Source organism: Nerophis ophidion, linkage group LG15 (genome assembly GCF_033978795.1).
Source record: "Nerophis ophidion isolate RoL-2023_Sa linkage group LG15, RoL_Noph_v1.0, whole genome shotgun sequence".
In the NCBI taxonomy this organism is placed as follows: domain Eukaryota; kingdom Metazoa; phylum Chordata; class Actinopteri; order Syngnathiformes; family Syngnathidae; genus Nerophis; species Nerophis ophidion.
Genome location: NC_084625.1, coordinates 24,591,507 through 24,611,708, shown reverse-complemented (window position 1 = coordinate 24,611,708; position 20,202 = coordinate 24,591,507). Strand labels below are relative to the sequence as shown.

At 44.8% G+C, this 20,202-nt stretch overlaps 1 protein-coding gene across 1 annotated transcript; it reads right to left on the bottom strand.

Annotated features, from left to right (window-relative positions):
* Window positions 1-293: 293 nt before the first annotated feature.
* tm9sf1 (transmembrane 9 superfamily member 1) lies at window positions 294-20,202 on the bottom strand. Its single transcript, XM_061921901.1, has 9 exons — window positions 19,784-20,202; window positions 14,651-14,865; window positions 9,890-10,021; window positions 5,340-5,462; window positions 4,940-5,256; window positions 4,142-4,296; window positions 3,854-4,039; window positions 3,456-3,729; window positions 294-2,181 (listed from the first exon to the last, which is right to left on the bottom strand). The coding sequence occupies exons 1-9, from the start codon at window positions 19,857-19,859 to the stop codon at window positions 1,788-1,790; spliced, it is 1,872 nt and encodes a 623-aa protein (XP_061777885.1). The 5' UTR covers window positions 19,860-20,202; the 3' UTR covers window positions 294-1,787.

The following is a 20,202-nucleotide window of genomic DNA, read 5'->3' as shown; positions in this document are numbered from 1 at the left end:
CTGAAATATTCCCACAACGGGGCATATGGCTTTGTAATCATATTTTTTTTCTCCTAACATTGCGGCATTTCTCACTGGCAAGTCTTGAGTAGGGAGGTTGACTGTATGTACTTCCTTTGTATAGCTGGCGCCCCGCTCAGACAAAGATTGTGAATGACTGAAGAGGGCTCAGTGTTCTGTCAATTCTACTATTACACATCGCGCAAACTAAAACCTCAATGTCAATTAATAGTGCAGCCCTAGCTAAGAGTCTATCGTGACAGATTGGCAGCCAAATAAGCCACCAAGGCCAGTTATTACTAAATATTTTATTGAAAAAAATATTTACATCACGGCCCTGCGATGAGGTGGCGACTTGTCCAGGGTATACACTGCCTTCCGCCCGATTGTAGCTGAGATAGGCACCAGCGACCCCAAAGGGAATAAGCGGTAGAAAATGGATGGTATTTACATCACAGTAAATATTGCTCCCGTCACCTCTACAAGGCATCTAATCTCATTCGCTTATCACAAGACAGATGCTGACAAGTGTAAAAAGAACCAAACACAGAAGGTTCACTCCTGATGGGGCTTATCCCTTTATACAGTGGGTACAAGTAGTTAGACCCCTTTAAATGTTTCACTCTTTGTTTCATTGCAGCTATTTGCAAAAATCAAAAAAGTCAATTTTATTTATCATTAATGTACACTCCGCACCCCATCTTGACAAAACAAAGAAATGTAGATATTTTTGCTAATTTATTAAAAATCAAAAACTGAAAAATCACATTTATGTAAGTATTCAGACCCTTTGCTCAATACTTTGTTGATGTATTCTTTTTGAATATGATGCCACAAACTTGGCACACCTATTTTGGGCAGTTTTGACCATTCCTCTTTGCAGCACTTCTTGAACTCAATCAGATTGTCTGGGACTTGTTGCTTTTCATCCATGATGTACATTGGTGCATTCATTTTAGTCTAGTCAGGGAGGTGACCAAGAATCCGATGGTCACTCTGTCAGAGCTATATTATTCCTTTATGGAGAGAGTAGAACCCTCCAGAAAAACAGCCATCTCTGCAGCAAACCACCAACCAGGCCTGTATGGTATAGTGGCCTGACAGAAGCCATTTCTTAGATAAAGTTTGCCAAAATACACCTGAAAAACTCTCAGACCATGAGAAACGAAATGATCTGGTCTGATGAAACAAAGACTGAAGTCTTTGGCGTAAATGCTAGACATCATGTTTGGAGGAAACCAGGCTTCGCTCATCACCAGGCCAATACCATCCCTACAATGAAGCATGGTGGTGGCAGCATCATGCTGTGGGGATGGTTTTTAGTGGCAGGAATTGGGAAACTAGTCGGGAAAGATGAATGCAGCGATATAGTTATCCTGGATGAAAACCTACAGTTCCCATCCAACCTGATGGAACATGAGAAGTGCTGCAAAGAGAAACGGTCAAAACTGCCCAAAGATAGGTGTGCCAAGCTTGTGGCATTGCATTAAAAAAAAATAGTATTGAGCAAAGGGTCTGAATACTTACCTACAAGTGATTTTTGAGTTTTTGAATACATTTGCAAAAATATCTACATTTCTGTTTTTGTCAAGATGGGGTGCTGAGTGTACATAAATACAAAATAAAATTAACATTTTTGATTTTAGAAAATAGCTGAAGATTGAAACATTTTTAAGGGGTCTGAATACTTTCCGTATCTACTGTAATATCCCGTTATGCTGTACCAGCTTCCACCATGGGGGGCCCCATGTTCTCCTCCCATTACTCCAAAATAACCTCCAGCACACCTAGTCCATCTTGAGGCTGCGGTAGATGTAGCGAATAAAAGCCAGCGAGGCCCAGAAGGACACGCTGCCCAGCATGAGCGAGAAGACCAGCGCCGTGAGCAGGGAGTAGCCGAAGAACTCCGTGCTCTGCACCAGCCCGCTCATGGACGACCTGTTCGTGTAGTAAAAGATGGAGTAGACGAAGATGAAGAGGCCCGTGGAGCCGGTGCTCAGCACACTCCGCCACCACCACCGGTAGTCCTCGCCGGAGAGCAGGAAGTAGGTGAGCGCCACGGAGATGCACGCCCCCACCGAGAGGAGGATGACGAAGACGCACAGCAGAATGCCGTAGAGCGTGTAGTGCTCTCTGCCCCAGACGGTGGTGAAGATGTAGTACAGCTCCACGGAGATGGCACTGAAAATAAACAAGAAATGTTGCCATTTACCGGGGAAAAACGACAGGCAGTAGAGATGCGCGGATAGGCAATCATATTATCCGCAACCGCATCACTAGAGTCGTCATCCACCCGCCATTCACCCGAACCAACATTTTATCAAAACCGCAACCGCCCGTTGTTATATGTCAAGGGTTGGCAATCTTTACCACTTAAAGAGCTATTTTGACCCGTTTCACAGAGTAAAGAAGACAATGGGAGCCACAACCATTCTCGCAAATATTTGCTGGTACTCATCCAGTTAACGAGAATAAGGGCGTGCTATGAAGCCATTGCCTTTGATGCCTTCTACAACATGTACAAACTGCTTGCCAGTCCAGTAACATGTTGTATGCAGCTTCCGCAGATACACGTACAAGATTGAAAGGCATACTGGGTGATACAGAGTACACTGATGGTTGTGATATAAACAACTTTAACACTCTTACTAATATGCGCCACACTGTGAAGCCACACCAAACAAAATGACAAACACATTTCGGGAAAACATCCTCACAGTAACACAACATAAACGCAACACAACAAATACCCGGAATCCTTTGCATCCATGACTCTTCCTGACTATATTTTACACCGCCGCGCCCCCAACCCCGCCCAGCTTACCGACGCAAGCTGGTGCTAGCGGGGTGTATAATATAGTCAGGAAGAGTCATGGATGCAACATATTCTGGGTATTTGTTGTGTTGCGTTTATGTTGTGTTACTGTGAGGATGTTCTCCCGAAATGTGTTTGTCATTCTTGTTTGGTGTGACTTCACATTGTGGCGCATTTTAGTAAGAGTGTTAAAGTTGTTTATATCACAACCATCAGTGTACTCTGTGTTTCCCAGTATGCCTTGCAGTCGTGTGCGTGTGTCTGCGGAAGCTGCATACAACATGCTGCTGGACTGGCAAGCAGTTTGTACATGTTGTAGAAGGCGTCAAAGGCTTCATAGTACGCCCTTATTATTGTTATCTGGGTGACCGCCAGCAGATATTCACAAGAATGTTTGCAGCTCCTATTATCTTCTTTACTTTGTGACACGGGTCAAAATGGCCCTTTGAGTGGTTAAGGTTTCCGATCCCTGAACTATGTATATTAAATATTTCCGACTGGTTCAACCGCCACCTGCCCGAATCTATTTAAAGCCTATTTTTTCATCATGTCACCCGCCCGACCCCCGGTTTATCCGCGGACTCCGCGGATGTGACCGCAAACCGCGCATCTCTAACAGGCAGGTAAGCATGGATCTCACCTGAACGGGAGGAAGCCCCCGATGGCCATGTGCACGACCGTGTGTTTGTACCAAGGCTGGGTGGGGATCTGGCGGCGGATGTTGCGCGTGCGGCAAGGGGCCTGGAAGCCGCCTGCTCGGTTCTTGCCCACGATGCCGCCGATGACGGTAAGGGGGAACCCCACCAGCACCCAGGCGCCCAGCAGGAGAAGCACGGTGGTGGCCGGCAGGGCCTGAGTGGAGCCGCTACACCAGTGGATGGAGTTGACCACGCTCCAGGTGAGGAACAGAGGAGCTGAGGGATGAAGATGTCCCAGTTCAGCCATTCGCAAAACTACAGTATCACTATCACTGCAGTGATTAAAATGAATAAATTATCATACAAAGATTTTATTACTATCAAAGATGATTATTTTTACCTGAGAAGAGAGATGAGGCGAGGACGATGTTCCACACCCACCGCTTGCCGTTCATCTGCGTGTAAAACCTACACGACACATAGCCCGACACACAGCTTGTCAGGGCGTACAAGACGATGGCCGCCGAGTTGATGGCGCCATGGTGGTGAACTTTGAACATCCCCATGAGTGCCATTACGATGATTCCTGTAACACGGAAGCAGGACACGCCTGTATCTGGTGACTGATCATAGAGTGTGTGTGTGTGTGTGTGTGTGTATGTGTGTGTGGTTAAGAAGTGATAACCACCTGTGCCGAGGGTAAGGAACTGAGCTCCCACTCCGAGAATGGCACAGAGTAGGCTTTTGTAAGGAGGAAACCTGAAGACGTCAGTGTGTATGATCTTCCAGCCGTTGTCTCCTTGGTCTAGGTCGTCACAGCCCGCCTCCTCCGTCGCATTATACCTGTTATGTCATCATATGTATACCGTTACATTATAGTATATATATACACCATTGTACAGCGTATACACACAGAAACACAGGGATATTCAACCAAACTGTTTTGAGGGCCACAGTTACAGAAATCTAAGGACCTACCGGAGATCCGGACTTCTCCTTTAACTATTAGTCTTATTTTGTGTATTCCGGAGAACCAGTCTCCTCTACAGTAGACATTTGATTTTATTCTATTTATTTTGTCGGCATTACAGGAGCACTCTGCGGTTTTTAAGGACCTTGTGCACAAAAACTAGTCAAAGATCATCTATATGACAAAACTCACGTTTTTAAGAATTTGCTGCAAAAATGTGAGTCCCTCACAAGATTTTTTAACTGAACTCGCGAACAACCAGATGAACAGCCCAAATGATGAAAAAGAGTGGACCTAAGATGGAACTTTGAGGAACACCACTAGTATACAGTAAGCAACGCAGTTGAACAAATAATTACTAACTGCATCTGAAGCAAACAACCTCCAGCAACGCTATAGTTACGTAGAGTGTCCGCCCTGAGATCGGTAGGTTGTGAGTTCAAACCCCCGCCGGGTCATATCAAAGACTATAAAAATGGGACCCATTACCTCCCTGCTTGGCAAATTTCGACCAACCTGGCAAAGTCATTTCTAAGGACCCTCATGAGGATGATGATGACGAAGCCCAGCAGCAGTACCACCAGCACCAGGGAGTTGATGATAGACAGCCAGTGGATCTCCAGTGTTTTGGGGAAGAACGAGTTGCTTCGGACGTGCTCGGGGTTCAGCGGGAGAGAATCGAACCAGCGCACGCTGTACGTGTGGGTAACCTTCAGGCCTCCGCTCCCTTCCTCCAAGGGCACGGGTTTGACGTCCTTTACGGAGACACTGGCGAGCGTGATGGAGTCGCCATTGTAGTCGATGTTGAAGTCAAGGTGAGTCCATAGGCCGACCTAATGAGAGGAACGACAAGGTAGCTCGCTTTAAAGAAAAGATCTTCCCACGAACCCTCAGAAGGACATGAAACACGTCATACTTTGTGGCTATGAGGCAGGAAGCCACTCTCCTCGATGTACCCCAAAAAGCCCCAGATTGGAATTTTATCAAGGACAAATTCAAAGTAGTAGAGCTCTTCGATGGCCTTGTGAAGCTGATCCACCTTAAAAAAAAAAAATACACATTCAACATCATAAATTATATAAGGCAGTTTTTTTTAACCACTGTGCCGCGGCACACTGTTGTGCTGTGAGATATTGTCTGGTGTGCCGTGGGAAATTATGCAACTTCACCTAAATGGTCCAAAAATAATTTTTGCAAATCAATTACAAAACCTTTTTCCATATGAGTTGGGAAATTGTGTTAGATGTAAATATAAACAGAATACAATGATTTGCAAATCCTTTTCAGTCTATATTCAGTTGAATGCACTACAAAGACAAGATATTTGATGTTCAAACTCATAAACTTTTTTTTTTTTCTTTTTACAAATAATAATTAACTTAAAATTTCATGGCTGCAACATGTGCCAAAGTAGTTGGGAAAGGGCATGTTCACCACTGTGTTACATCACCTTTTCTTTAAACAACACTCAATAAACGTTTGGGAACTGAGGAAACTAATTGTTGAAGCTTTGAAAGTGGAATTCTTTCCCATTCTTGTTTCATTTTATGTAGCGCTTTAGTCGTTCAACAGTCCGGGGTCTCCGCTGTCGTATTTTTCGCTTCATAATGCGCCACACATTTTCGATTGGAGACAGGTCTGGACTGCAGGCGGGCCAGGAAAGTACCAGCACTCTTTTACTACAAAACCACGCTGTTGTAACACGTGGCTTGGCATTGTCTTGCTGAAATAAGCCGGGGCGTCCATGATAACGTTGCTTGAATGACAACTTATGTTGCTGAAAACCTGTATGGACCATTCAGAATTTATGGTGCCTTCACAGATGTGTAAGTTACCCATGCCTTGGGTACTAATACACCCCCATACCATCACAGATGCTGGCTTTTGAACTTTGCGCGTATAACAATCCGGATTGTTATTTTCCTCTTTGTTCCGGGGGACACCACGTCCACAGTTTCCAAACATAATTTGAAATGTGGACTCGTCAGACCACAAAACACCTTTCCACTTTGCTTCAGTCCATATTAGATGAACTCGGGCCCAGGGAAGCCAGCGGCGTTCCTTGGTGTTGTTGATAAATGGGTTTTGCTTTGCACAGCAGAGATTTAACTTGCACTTACAGATGTAGCGACTAACTGTAGTTACTGACAGTGGTTTTCTGAAGTGTTCCTGAGCCCATGTGGTGATGTCCTTTACACACTGATGTCTGTTTTTGATGCAGTACCGCCTGAGGGATCAACGGTCCGTAATATCATCGCTTACGTGCAGTGATTTCTCCAGATTCTCTGAACCTTTTGATGATTTTACGGACCGTAGATGGTATAATCCGTAAATTCCTTGCAATAGCTCAGTGAGAAATGTTGTTCTAAAACTGTTCGACAATTTGCTTTCAAATTGGTGACCCTCGCCCCATCCTTGTTTGTGAATTACTTAGCATTTCATGCAAGCCGCTTTTATACCCAATCATGGCACCCACCTGTTCCCAATTAGCCTGCCGACCTGTGGGATGTTCCAAATAAGTGTTTGATGAGAATTTCTCAACTTTATCAGTATTTATTTTCACCTTTCCCAACTCCTTTGTCACGTGTGGCTGGCATCAAATTCTAAAGGTAATGACTATTTGCAAAAATAAAAGTTTATCAGTTTGAACATTAAATATTTTGTCTTTGTAGCATATTCAACTGAATATGGGCTGAAAATGATTAGCAAATAATTGTATTCCATTTATATTTACATCTAACACAATTTCCCAACTTATACAGCTCTCATTGGCTCTGCTCTAAGCAGAGCCAATGAGAGCATGTCTATTTTGCCCATAAAATCTAATAAATGACCATTCAAAAAGTGCCAACAATACTCCATTTACATTTCTTGACTTGAATATTAACTAAGTATTTGTGATAATCGTAATTATAAGAGCCAACACAGACAAACTATTTATAGTTTGTCCTTATGTTCACATAATCGAGTGGTCTGCTGCTTCCCTATATCCCTGTAAGTTTATTGTAGATCATAAATCATGCCTTTCACCTAGACAGAAGAAGTCTGAGTAGGTATTCCGACAAGTTGGTGCACTTTGACAGCCATTTAGGACCCAAAACTGGCAAAGATGACACGAAAAGACGCTTGCCCCCCGCTCCACCCTGTTTTATTTGTGAAGATTATTGTCATTCTTCATTCAAATGGGAATATATGAACATCCTAGCAGTCTGCATCCTAATGGAAGCAGACCTGGTACAGTAAGTGATGTTTTATCATGTTTGTTGGCTCTCATAAATTCTGCAGTGAGCAGAAATCACTGATGAAGAGAAAAAAAAGCAAACGTTGTGATGCGTTTTTTAAATAAATATGCTATGTTTGCTTAAAATGATCAAAATACTTAAACATTAAGTGTTGTTTTAAATGTGCCCGTTACTACATTGTATATATATTTACATCATGTACCGTATATAAAACTTCAATGGAGGTGTTTGGATGTTTTTTAAGGCGGAATTGCGCGGCTCCCATAAGCTCCATTGTAAGCAGACTTTTGATTGCATTTACGGTATTTAATATTTAGAATGCATTAAAAGAATTCCATCCGTCAGCATGTCTGAATTGCAACTGAGTATTGCATCAGCCCATACGGACCACAGCTGATAAAGAGTTCTTTTTTGGCATCCCTATACGGGGCACTGGCAGCCCAACTATAAGTTTAAGAAACACTGTTTTAGACATGAAGTCATGAGGGGCAGTGAATTTCCTACATCTCAACCAAGACAAAACAGTGGCTTTAGAGTAATCCATCCATTCATCCATTTTCTACCACTTATCCCTCTTGGGGGCGCTAAAGCCTATCCCAGCTGCACTCGGGCGGAGGGTGAGGGTACACCCTGCACAAGTTGCCAATGCATCGCCACCACACATAGACGACATTCACATTCCCACACTAGGGCCAATTTAGTGTTCCCAATTAACCTTTCCCCAGGAGCATGTCTTTGGAGGTGGGAGGAAGCCACAGTACCAGTAGAGAACCCACGCGGTCACGGGGAGAACATGCAAACTCCACACAGAAAGACCCAGAGCCTGGGAATCGAACCCAGGATCTTCTTGTTGTTAGGCACGAGAAATACCTATATTTAAAGATAGTGTTACTGTTCAAACTGTGTGTATTGTTACAGAGTCCACAAATAATAATTATACCTCGCCTCGTTTTTAATGAATACTTGTGAGCACGTCGCTAATGTACTGTATTTTAATGTCGGTCATTATGGTGGTATTTAGAAAGCCAAGTTTTTTCTGAGGTGGTACTTGGTGAAAAAAACACAAGACTATTGTAATGCCCTGCCCTCTGGTCTTCCCAAAAAGAATATTATAAATCTACAGGTTGCACAAAACTCTCCTGCACGTGTGTTAATGAGGACCAGAGGGCAGGACCACATTAAACCAGTTTAAAAGTTGCTGAATTGGCTCCCTGTCCATTTAAGGGTCGATTTTAAAGTTATGTTATTAGTTTTAAATGTCTTAATGGCCTTGCGTCAGCTTTAACGATATCAAGCCTTGGTCCAAATACCAGAACAGATTTAGCTACTATTTATTTATTTTATTTTTATTAAGGATCCCCATTAGCTGGTTGCCACAACAACCCACTAGTCTTCCTGGGGTCCTGTGGAACAGGACTGTTGATATTTAAAAAGAAAAATGATAAAGGCCCATCCTTTTATTACGGGCTTTTTACTGAACATTGGAAACTCTTCTTAGGTTCTTAATTTTTATTTTGTTATTTTTTTTTATTTCTACTATTGCTACTACCATTCTTACTATTTAAATGTTAATTTATATTTTATATATCTATTAAAATACTTCTTTCATTATTTTATTAAGTAGCGGTAATTTTGAGGTATTCATTAGTATGACAATGGTTATTGTCAATGATGCAGTGTGAATTGATTGAATAACGTGGACCCGACTTAAACAAGTTGAAAAACTTATTCGGGTGTTACCATTTAGTGGTCAATTGTACGGAATATGTACTGTACTGTGCAATCTACTAATAAAAGTTTCAATAAATCAATCAATGGGCGCGTGTTCTTGTTACCCCCTTTTAAACTGCTGTAAAGCACAAAACACAAAGTTTTGATTTGATGTGAGTACAGCTATGTACCCGTTGACCCCAAAACACATAGTACACATTACAAGTGAGGTATTTAACCTGCAGTGGATTGGTTTTAGCATCTTCCATCCATTTTCTACCGCTTATTCCCATTGGGGTCGCTGGTGCCTATCTCAGCTACAATCGGGCGGAAGGCGGTGTACACTCTGGACAAGTCGCCTCCTCATCGCAGGGTTTTTAGCATCTTAGTGCATGTAAATGTACTGATTGTCGTTGTCATGTTCTCCATGTAAAACTACACAGACTGTACTTGTTAATGCAAAGGAAAAAAACAGTTAGTCAATCAGTGCATTGAAAAATGTTCCTGAGCATACCTGTTCCTCAGACAATGTGAGCTCGCAAAGGGTTTTCATCTCAACGTTTTCTCTGAAGCGAATGTGATACAACGATTCGGCCATTCTGTCGCCATCCAGCACCTCTCCCAGACTCAAGGACTTGTGATGCACCTGGAGGACAATTAGGCATTTGTTTTTAAATAACAATAGTTTAAAAGTCTGTTTAATATTGTATACTTCAAAATTCAAAAGTTAAATAATTTGTTATATTTTAAGCTGTGATATCATTACCAATGGTAGTACACAGGCTCTATCTGGAGGTACTCAGTAAAAGAGTGTTCTTTTTTCCCAAAAATAAAAATAAAAATGAACAATTCCATGATTACAACAATTTTCCCAATCTTTTGGCATAAAATCTTTACATGATACATTGAAATCTCAATTTTTAAAAATGTTTTCAAAATATACCAGAATTTAGTTTGTGATTGTGCTGAAAATGGTCCAATATGAGTATATTTCTACGAAAAACACGTTTAAATATTTCCAAAAAATGTTTCTATGTTTTCCTTACATTCATTTATGTTTTAAAAATAAATTTGGACCTGCCCTGAAAACCACCACTACAGATAATGTATTATCCAGTCCTGTGGGTAAAATACTGACTTCTGTTATTGTTTTAAGGTATTTCCAACCAGAAAATAAGCAGTAAATAAAATAAAAATCATAATAAAAACTATTTTGGAATATGCCGTATTCATTGTGTGAATTTCGAGAATTAAACCTTACGAGCACGACATAAGTATTAACTCATTTTTAAGTGATTAAGTCCAATTGATTGGGTATTACCCACTTTTTGTCTAATTAAAGGTGTCCTTTGCAACTTCCTCGAAGTTACATTTTGCAAAGCAAAAAATATAACACTCCTCTCTGAGCTGCTACCTTACCGTGGTAGAGGAGTTTGCGTGTCCCAATGATCCTAGGAGCTATGTTGTCTGGGGGTTTTCATGCCCCCTGGTAGGGTCTCCCAAGACAAACAGGTCCTAGGTGAGTGATCAGACAAAGAGCAGCTCAAAGACTTCTATGGAATTACAACGAAATGAACCCAGATTTCCCTCGCCCGGACGTGGGTCACCGGGGCCCCGCTCTGGAGCCAGGCCCGGAGTTGGGGCACGATGGCGAGCGCCTGGTGGTCGGGCCTGTTCCCATGGGGCCCGGCCGGGCACAGCCCGAAGAGGCAACGTGGGTCATCCCTCCAATGGGCTCACCACTCATAGGAGGGGCCATAGAGGTCGGGTGCATTGTGAGCTGGGCGGCAGCCGAAGGCAGGGCACTTGGCGGTCCGATCCTCGGCTACAGAAGCTAGCTCTTGGGACGTGGAACGTCACCTCACTGGGGGGGAAGGAGCCTGAGCTAGTGCGCGAGGTAGAGAAGTTCCGGCTGGATATAGTCGGACTCACCTCGACGCACAGCAAGGGCTCTGGAACCAGTTCTCTCGAGAGGGACTGGACCCTCTTCCACTCTGGCGTTGCCGGCAGTGAGAGGCGACGGGCTGGGGTGGCAATTCTGGTTGCCCCCCGGCTCAAAGCCTGTACGTTTGAGTTCAACCCAGTGGACGAGAGGGTAGCTTCCCTTCGCCTTCGGGTGGGGGGACGGGTCCTGACTGTTGTTTGTGCTTACGCACCAAACAGCAGTTCAGAATACCCACTCTTTTTGGGTACACTCGAGGGAGTACTGGAAAGTGCTCCTCCGGGTGATTCCCTTGTCCTACTGGGAGACTTCAACGCTCATGTTGGCAACGACAGTGAAACCTGGAGAGGCGTGATTGGGAAGAATGGTCGCCCGGATCTAAACCCGAGTGGTGTTTTGTTATTGGACTTTTGTGCTCGTCACAGTTTGTCGATAACAAACACCATGTTCAAACATAAGGGTGTCCATATGTGCACTTGGCACCAGGACACCCTAGGCCGCAGTTCCATGATCGACTTTGTAGTTGTGTCATCGGATTTGCGGCCTTATGTTTTGGACACTCGGGTGAAGAGAGGGGCGGAGCTTTCTACCGATCACCACCTGGTGGTGAGTTGGCTGCGATGGTGGGGGAGGATGCCGGACAGACCTGGCAGGCCCAAGCGCATTGTGAGGGTCTGCTGGGAACGTCTGGCAGAGTCTCCTGTCAGAGAGAGTTTCAATTCACACCTCCGGGAGAACTTTGAACATGTCACGAGGGAGGTGTGGGACTTTGAGTCTGAGTGGACCATGTTCCGAACCTCTATTGTCGAGGCGGCTGATTGGAGCTGTGGCCGCAAGGTTGTTGGTGCCTGTCGTGGCGGTAATCCCAGAACCCGTTGGTGGACACCAGCAGTGAGGGATGCCGTCAAGCTGAAGAAGGAGTCCTATCGGGTTCTTTTGGCTCATAGGACTCCGGAGGCAGTGGACGGGTACCGACGGGCCAAGCGGTGTGCAGCTTTAGCGGTCGCGGAGGCAAAAACTCGGACATGGGAAGAGTTCGGGGAAGCCATGGAAAACGACTTCCGGACGGCTTCGAAGCGATTCTGGACCACCATACGGCGCCTCAGGAAGGGGAAGCAGTGCACTATCAACACCGTGTATGGTGCGGATGGTGTTCTGCTGACTTCGACTGCGGATGTTGTGGATCGGTGGAGGGAATACTTCGAAGACCTCCTCAATCCCACCAACACGTCTTTCTTTGAGGAAGCGGTGCCTGGGGAATCTGTAGTGGACTCTCCTATTTCTGGGGCTGAGGTCGCTGAGGTAGTTAAAAAGCTCCTCGGCGGCAGGGCCCCGGGGGTGGATGAGATCCGCCCCGGGGGTGGATGAGATCCGCCCGGAGTTCCTTAAGGCTCTGGATGCTGTGGGGCTGTCTTGGTTGACAAGACTCTGCAGCATCGCGTGGACATCGGGGGCGGTACCTCTGGATTGGCAGACCGGGGTGGTGGTCCCTCTCTTTAAGAAGGGGGACCGGAGGGTGTGTTCCAACTATCGTGGGATCACACTCCTCAGCCTTCCCGGTAAGGTTTATTCAGGTGTACTGGAGAGGAGGCTTCGCCGGATAGTCGAACCTCGGATTCAGGAGGAACAGTGTGGTTTTCCTCCTGGTCGTGGAACTGTGGACCAGCTCTATACTCTCGGCAGGGTTCTTGAGGGTGCATGGGAGTTTGCCCAACCAGTCTACATGTGCTTTGTGGACTTGGAGAAGGCATTCGACCGTGTCCCTCGGGAAGTCCTGTGGGGAGTGCTCAGAGAGTATGGGGTATCGGAATGTCTTATTGTGGCAGTCCGCTCCCTGTATGATCAGTGTCAGAGCTTAGTCCGCATTGCTGGCAGTAAGTCGGACACGTTTCCAGTGAAGGTTGGACTCCGCCAAGGCTGTCCTTTGTCACCGATTCTGTTCATAACTTTTATGGACAGAATTTCTAGGCGCAGTCAAGGCGTTGAGGGGTTCCGGTTTGGTGGTCACGGGATTAGGTCTCTGCTTTTTGCCGATGATGTAGTCCTGATGGCTTCATCTGGCCGGGATCTTCAGCTCTCACTGGATCGGTTCGCAGCCGAGTGTGAAGCGACCGGAATGAGAATCAGCACCTCCAAGTCCGAGTCCATGGTTCTCGCCCGGAAAAGGGTGGAGTGCCATCTCCGGGTTGGGGAGGAGACCCTGCCCCAAGTGGAGGAGTTCAAGTACCTAGGAGTCTTGTTCACGAGTGGGGGAAGAGTGGATCGTGAGATCGACAGGCGGATCGGTGCGGCGTCTTCAGTAATGCGGACGTTGTATCGATCCGTTGTGGTGAAGAAGGAGCTGAGCCGGAAGGCAAAGCTCTCAATTTACCGGTCGATCTACGTTCCCATCCTCACCTATGGTCATGAGCTTTGGGTCATGACCGAAAGGATAAGATCACGGGTACAAGCGGCCGAAATGAGTTTCCTCCGCCGGGTGGCGGGGCTCTCCCTTAGAGATAGGGTGAGAAGCTCTGCCATCCGGGAGGAGCTCAACGTAAAGCCGCTGCTCCTCCACATCGAGAGGAGCCAGATGAGGTGGTTCGGGCATCTGGTCAGGATGCCACCCGAACGCCTCCCTAGGGATGTGTTTAGGGCACGTCCAGCTGGTAGGAGGCCACGGGGAAGACCCAGGACACGTTGGAAAGACTATGTCTCCCGGCTGGCCTGGGAACGCCTCGGGATCCCCCGGGAAGAGCTAGACGAAGTGGCTGGAGATAGGGAAGTCTGGGCTTCCCTGCTTAGGCTGCTGCCCCCGCGACCCGACCTCGGATAAGCGGAAGATGATGGATGGATGGATGGAAAAAATATAACAAGAACACCACCGGCTAGCTTATGTTAGTGGTTTAACAGGACAGATTTGTTTGACAACTTTCTATATTTTTCACAATTGCAAAGTTAATGTAATATCTTTTTTACCGGCCAGAATAAAATTATTGATGTTTACGGCGGTCACTCACCCAGTCCCGTCACCACCTACGCGCAGGGAGCACGTGCACACATACTAATGATATTTTTAGCCAACAATTTATATTATTAGCCAACAACACCTACAACTAATGCTAAAACTAATGCGTGTGCATGTGTTACGTATACTTACTTAAATTACGTCTTTACGTACGATATGCCGTAAAAGGGCGGTTTATACTGTGTAAAATACATTGGAAAGTTAGCTCCCTCCAGGCATTTGTGTAAATGTTACAAACACACCCTTTAATACACTCAATTTGAAATGATCTTTATATTTTTGTGTAAAATGATGGCTACAAATGTGTTGCTCTGACAAAGACTGACCTTGTCCGGCCTGCAAACAGGCAGTGTATAGTAGTGATACGTCTCCTGGGGGTTATGATAAGGACCCACTTTGTTGACATACAGGGTCACGTTGTCCCCCTGCTTGTAGCCCAGTGTACCGCCTGAGAAGAAGCCCAGGATCAAGACGCAGTGCAGGCTCATCGTCGTCATCCAGCAGGGCCCAGGCAGGTGTCTTCTTCCACGGTGAAAAACGCCTGGTGCAAACGCAAATGTTACAAATGTTATTTTGAACTTCTGTCACTTACTGTATTACAGTATGTATTGTAATGCCAAGTCAATGAACGTGCATATATCTTTAAACCTCGACAGCACTCATTATGTTTATACTGGGTGTGTCGTTAAGGACTTCCACCAAAATGACTAAGCATACCTCAAAAGCAGTTTGGCAGTGTAAGACGAAACCTGTCATGTCAATTGAATGTGGTTTTGTGACTGAGGTGACGTCAATGTAAAATAAGTGTAAATAAAAGCAAACACATTGTTTACTGAATGGATGGATTTCAATTTGATTTAAAATTAATCATTATAATCATGGATCCTATTGTTTTAGGGACCTACAGTATATATTATAATAAGACACCAAACTACAGACCTTTAAAGTCAACTTTCTGGCTTAAAAACCCCCGAAGAAAATCAGGAAAGTATATTGTCATTAAGTAACCGTTTTATTTTTAGACCAAGTAGAATTTAAACATTTTTGAATCACCCTGTAAATGTGCATTTCCAAAGATAACTTCTGCATCAAATTGAAATATTCATTAGTCTGTGATTAAAAAGAACTGTTCACACCTCGGAGCTGTTGCACCAGGTGGAGTGACATGAATCACGGCTCCAATACGAGAGATGTCAGGTGCAAGAAAGGAGAGGATTATCTAGCGTCTTCAAGAATGTTGCAAAATATGTTATGTTCACAGTCAGCTGTGTCTCAAATGTGAACAAAGTACAAACAACATGGGAAGGTTGTAAAAGGCAAGCATACTGGTAGGCCAAAGTGTCAAGACAGAAAAATTAAAGCGATATTTCTTGAAACCAAAAAATGCACAGCAAAACAAATGAAGAAAAAATAGGTGGAAACTGGAATCACCGTCTGTGACCGAACTGTAAGAACCCACTTAAAAGAAAATTGAAACGCTAAACAAAAGCTATTATTAATACCATAAAAAAACAATGTTCAATGTGCTAAGGAAAAGCAATTCTGGATTATGGATGATTGGATGAAAGTCATATTCAGTGGATGAATCCCGAATCAAAATTTGGGCAAGGTGACAATGCTGGAACTTTTTTTGCAGACGTTTTAATGGGATTTATGAAGACGACTGCCTGAAGAAAACATGCCCATTTCCACAGCCGTTGATGATATGGGTCTGCATGTCAGGTAATGGCACTGGGAAGATGACTGTCATCACATCTTCAATAAATGCACAGGTTTTCATTAATATTTTGGACACTTTTCTTAATCCATCAATCGAAACTATGTTTGGGGATGATGACATCATTTTTCAAGATGAAAATGCATCTTGCCAGAGAGCAAGAAATGCACAAACTTTTCTCGAAGAAAGACTCATAAGGTCAATGTCATGGCCTGCAAATAGTCCAGCTCTCAATCCGATTGCAAATCTATGGTAAAAATGATAGAAAATGGTTGGTGACAAGATTTCTAGGCAGAGTCGTGACCATGGCGGAGAGGGTATACGTCTCGGGAGGCTTAAGGTTGCGTCACTGCAGTTTGCAGATGATGTGGTCCTGATGGCACCATAGGTTTGTGACCCTCAGCTCTCACTGGATTGGTTTGCATCAGAATGTTCAGCGGCTGAAATGAAGATCAGCATCTCCAAAACTGAAGCCATGGTTCTCAGCAAGAAAACGATGGTTTGTACAGTCCAGGTAGAGAACGAGACGCACCTTGGTGAGAATAGATCAACTGTTGCAGCAATTGTTACAACGTGGAAGAGGCTAAACATGACTGCTAATCTACCTCAGACTGGGGCTCCATGTAAGATCGCTCCTCGTGGGGCATCACTCATGATAAGATAATTGAGGAATCAGCCCAGAACTACACGGCAGGAGCTGGTGAATGACCTGAAGAGACCACTGTTTCCAAGGCTACTATCAGTGGTTTAAAATCATGCATTGCACAGAAGGTTCCCCTGCTTGAAAGTCAGCCCATGTCTGAAGTTTGCCAATGGCCATCTGAATGAGCCAGAGGAGTCATGTGAGAAAGTCATGTGGTCAGATGAGACCAAAATATAAATGTTTTGTATAAACTCCACTCGCAGGGTTTGGAGGAAAAAGAAGGATGAGTATCATCCCAAGAACACCATCCCTACACTGAAGCATGAGGGGGAAACATCATGCTTTTGGGGGGCTTTTCAGCACAGGGACAGGACGACTGCACTGTATTAAGGAGAGGATGAACGGGGTCATGTATTGAGAGATTTTGGCCAAAAACCTCCTTCCCTCAGTCAGAGCATTGTAGATGGGTCGTGGCTGGGCTTTCCAAAATGAAGCACACATCCACGATAACCAAGGAGTGGCTTCATACCAAGCATATCAGGGTTCTGGAGTGGCCTTGCCAGTCTCCAGATCTAAATCCAATAGAAAATCTTTGGAGGGAGCTGAAACTTTGTGTTGCTCGGCCACAGCCCCGAAACTTGACAGATCTAAAGAAGATTTGTGTGAAGGAGTGGGCCAAAATCCATGTTGCCGTGTGTGCAAACCTACTTTGTTTGACCTCTGTAATTGCATTCTGCACTAAATATTAACACTGATGTTTTCATGTGTGCAAATACTAATGAACCCCAGTAACATACAAATAAATCATTAAAAAAAAATTCATACAATGTGATTTCCAGATTTTTCTTTTTAGATTATGTCTGTAACAGTAGAAATACATCTATGATTAACATTTCAGACCTTTCCCTAATTTCTAAGTGGGAGAACTTGCAAAATTCTAGGGTGTTCAAATACATGTGGACGTCACTGTACATCTCCTCTCTGGCTGGGAAAGCTTCGGGGTCCCCCAGGAGAAAGTTACTAATGTTGCTCTGGAGAGGGAAGTGTGGGGGTCTCTGCTGGAGCTGTTGTCCCTGCGACCCAATTCCGGATAAGCAGTTGAAGATGGATGAACGGCTGGTCGGTGACATTACTCCAACCTGAAAAGCTGATCTGACAACAGCAATCAGAGAAAGTTGGAGCAAGATTGATGAAGAGTCCTTGTTAAAAGTCCATGCCTCCGAGACTGCAAACAGCTATAAAAGCCAGAGGCGGTGGATCTTGATCTTAAAATGAAACCGTTACATCCATCCATTTTCTACCACTTGTCCCGTTCGGGGTCGTGGTAGAAAATGTTACAGACGATCACAATATATGTTCTTGATTTATTTTAGTGTGTCGGCAGCATAGTGGCAGAAGGGTAAGTGCATCAGCCTCACAATACGAAGGTCCTGAGTAGTCCTGGGTTCAATCCCGGGCTCGGGATCTTTCTGTGTGGAGTTTGCATGTACTCCCCGTGACTGCGTGGGTTCCCTCCGGCTTCCTCCCACCGCCAAAAACATGCACCTGGGGATAGGTTGATTGGCAACACTAAATTGACCCTAGTGTGTGAATGTGAGTGTGAATGTTGTCTGTCTGTGTTGGCCCTGTAATGATGTAGCGACTTGTCCAGGGTGGACACCACCTTCCGCCCGAATGCAGCGGAGATAGTCTACAGCGACCCCCCGCGACCCCAAAAGGGACAAGCGGTAGAAAATGGATGAATGGATTTTAGTGTGTCTTAAAACCAGGAAGTTGTCATTTGAAATGGCTATAGTTTTTTCTTATCTTTTTTTTTCTATAAAATTAAACAACTGAATGAACACCCTCCAACTGGTGATTATATATTTTAATTCCAGGGGTTGTAAAGGCTATATGCTGTATATTACGCCTATACTGGCTCGCCTGCACTGGCTTCCTGTGCACTTAAGATGTGACTTTAAGGTTTTACTACTTATGTATAAAATTCTACACGGTCTAGCTCCATCCTATCTTGCCGATTGTGTTGTACCATATGTCCCATCAAGAAATCTGCATTCAAAGGACTCCGGCTTATTAGTGAATCCCAGAGCCTAAAAAAAGTCTGCGGGCTATAGAGCGTTTTCCGTTCGGGCTCCAGTACTTTGGAATGCCCTCCCGGTAACAGTTGGAGATGCTACCTCAGTAGAAGTATTTAAGTCTCACCTTAAAACTCATTTGTATACTCTAGCCTTTAAATAGACTCCCTTTTTAGACCAGTTGATCTGCTTTTTCTTTTCTTTTTCTCCTCTGTCCCACTGGAGGGGGTCCGGTCTGGTGGCCATGGATGAGGGGCCGGCTGTCCTGAGTCGGGACCCAGGATGGACCGCTTGTCCAGAGCCGGGACCCAGGGTGGACCGCTCGCCTGTGTATCGGCTGGGTCATCTCTGCGCTGCTGATCCGCCTCCGCTTGGGATGGTTTCCTGCTGGCTCCACTTTGGATGGGACTCTCTCTGCTGTGTTGGATCCACTTTGGACTGGACTCTCACGGTTGTGTTGGATCCACTATGGATTGAACTTTCACAGTATCATGTTAGACCTGCTCGACATCCATTGCTTTCGGTTCCCCTGGGGGTGGGGGTTGCCCACATATGCGGTCCTCTCCAAGGTTTCTCATAGTCATCATTGTCACCGACGTCCCACTGGGTGTGAGTTTTCCTTGCTCTTATGTGGGCTCTACCGAGGATGTTGTTGTGGTTTGTGTTGTGGTTTGTGCAGCCCTTTGAGACACTAGTGATTTAGGGCTACATAAATAATCATTGATTGATTGATTGATATATATAGCCCATTGGGTTGAGTTTTTCCTTTCCCTGATGTGGGATCTGATGATGTCGTTGTGGCTTGTGCAGCCCTTTGAGACACTTGTGATTTAAGGCTATGTAAATACACTTTGATTGATATTTGCTCTTTTTGAGGACAGGGGACCTACTGTGAAAAAACGCAAATCAAATACACGAAATGGGAGCTTTGCAACTGCGTCTATGTATAGTTGTCGTTGTGAAATTACATATTATTATATTAGATCGCTGAGTGTGACCGAGGAGTGCTGCTCGCCCAACAAACCTGTTTCTCTGTCAGACTCCTCCAGGCCCCGTCCGACTCCTCTTTGCGTCGGTACTTCGATCCGAATTCTCGACATTCTTTTGTTTTTTAGAGCAAAAGTCACGTCTTAAACAGTCGTAGGAACTATAGCATTGAGTACGTTAACCAACATCCACCAAAGAGATGTCTTGATTGACTCCACGTCACCTCGAAAAGAAAAATATCCTCAGTTTTCCGGGGTGGGCGGAGAAACACAACACGCCTCCGTTGCGTTCATCTTGCTTATTGCCAATAACACGTCCCAATACAGAGCATTGGACAAATAAATGAGCATGTATTAATTATATGCCATCAAAATAAAATAAAAAATCAAGCACGATAACGAACCAGAGTCAAATATTGGCTAGTGTGTTGACCGGATATCCGTGAAAAGGCAGCGA

What these genes read in the sequence shown, in the direction of transcription:
- tm9sf1 (XM_061921901.1), bottom strand. Translation starts at nt 19,859, where the DNA reads ATGTCGAGAATTCGGATCGAAGTACCGACGCAAAGAGGAGTCGGACGG. An exon ending in GGAGTCTGACAGAGAAACAG is followed by an intron (nt 14,866 to 19,783) that starts GTTTGTTGGGCG and finishes CGTTTGCACCAG; the next exon opens with GCGTTTTTCACCGTGGAAGA. An exon ending in GGGGGCTTCCTCCCGTTCAG is followed by an intron (nt 2,182 to 3,455) that starts GTGAGATCCATG and finishes GTTTATTTTCAG; the next exon opens with TGCCATCTCCGTGGAGCTGT.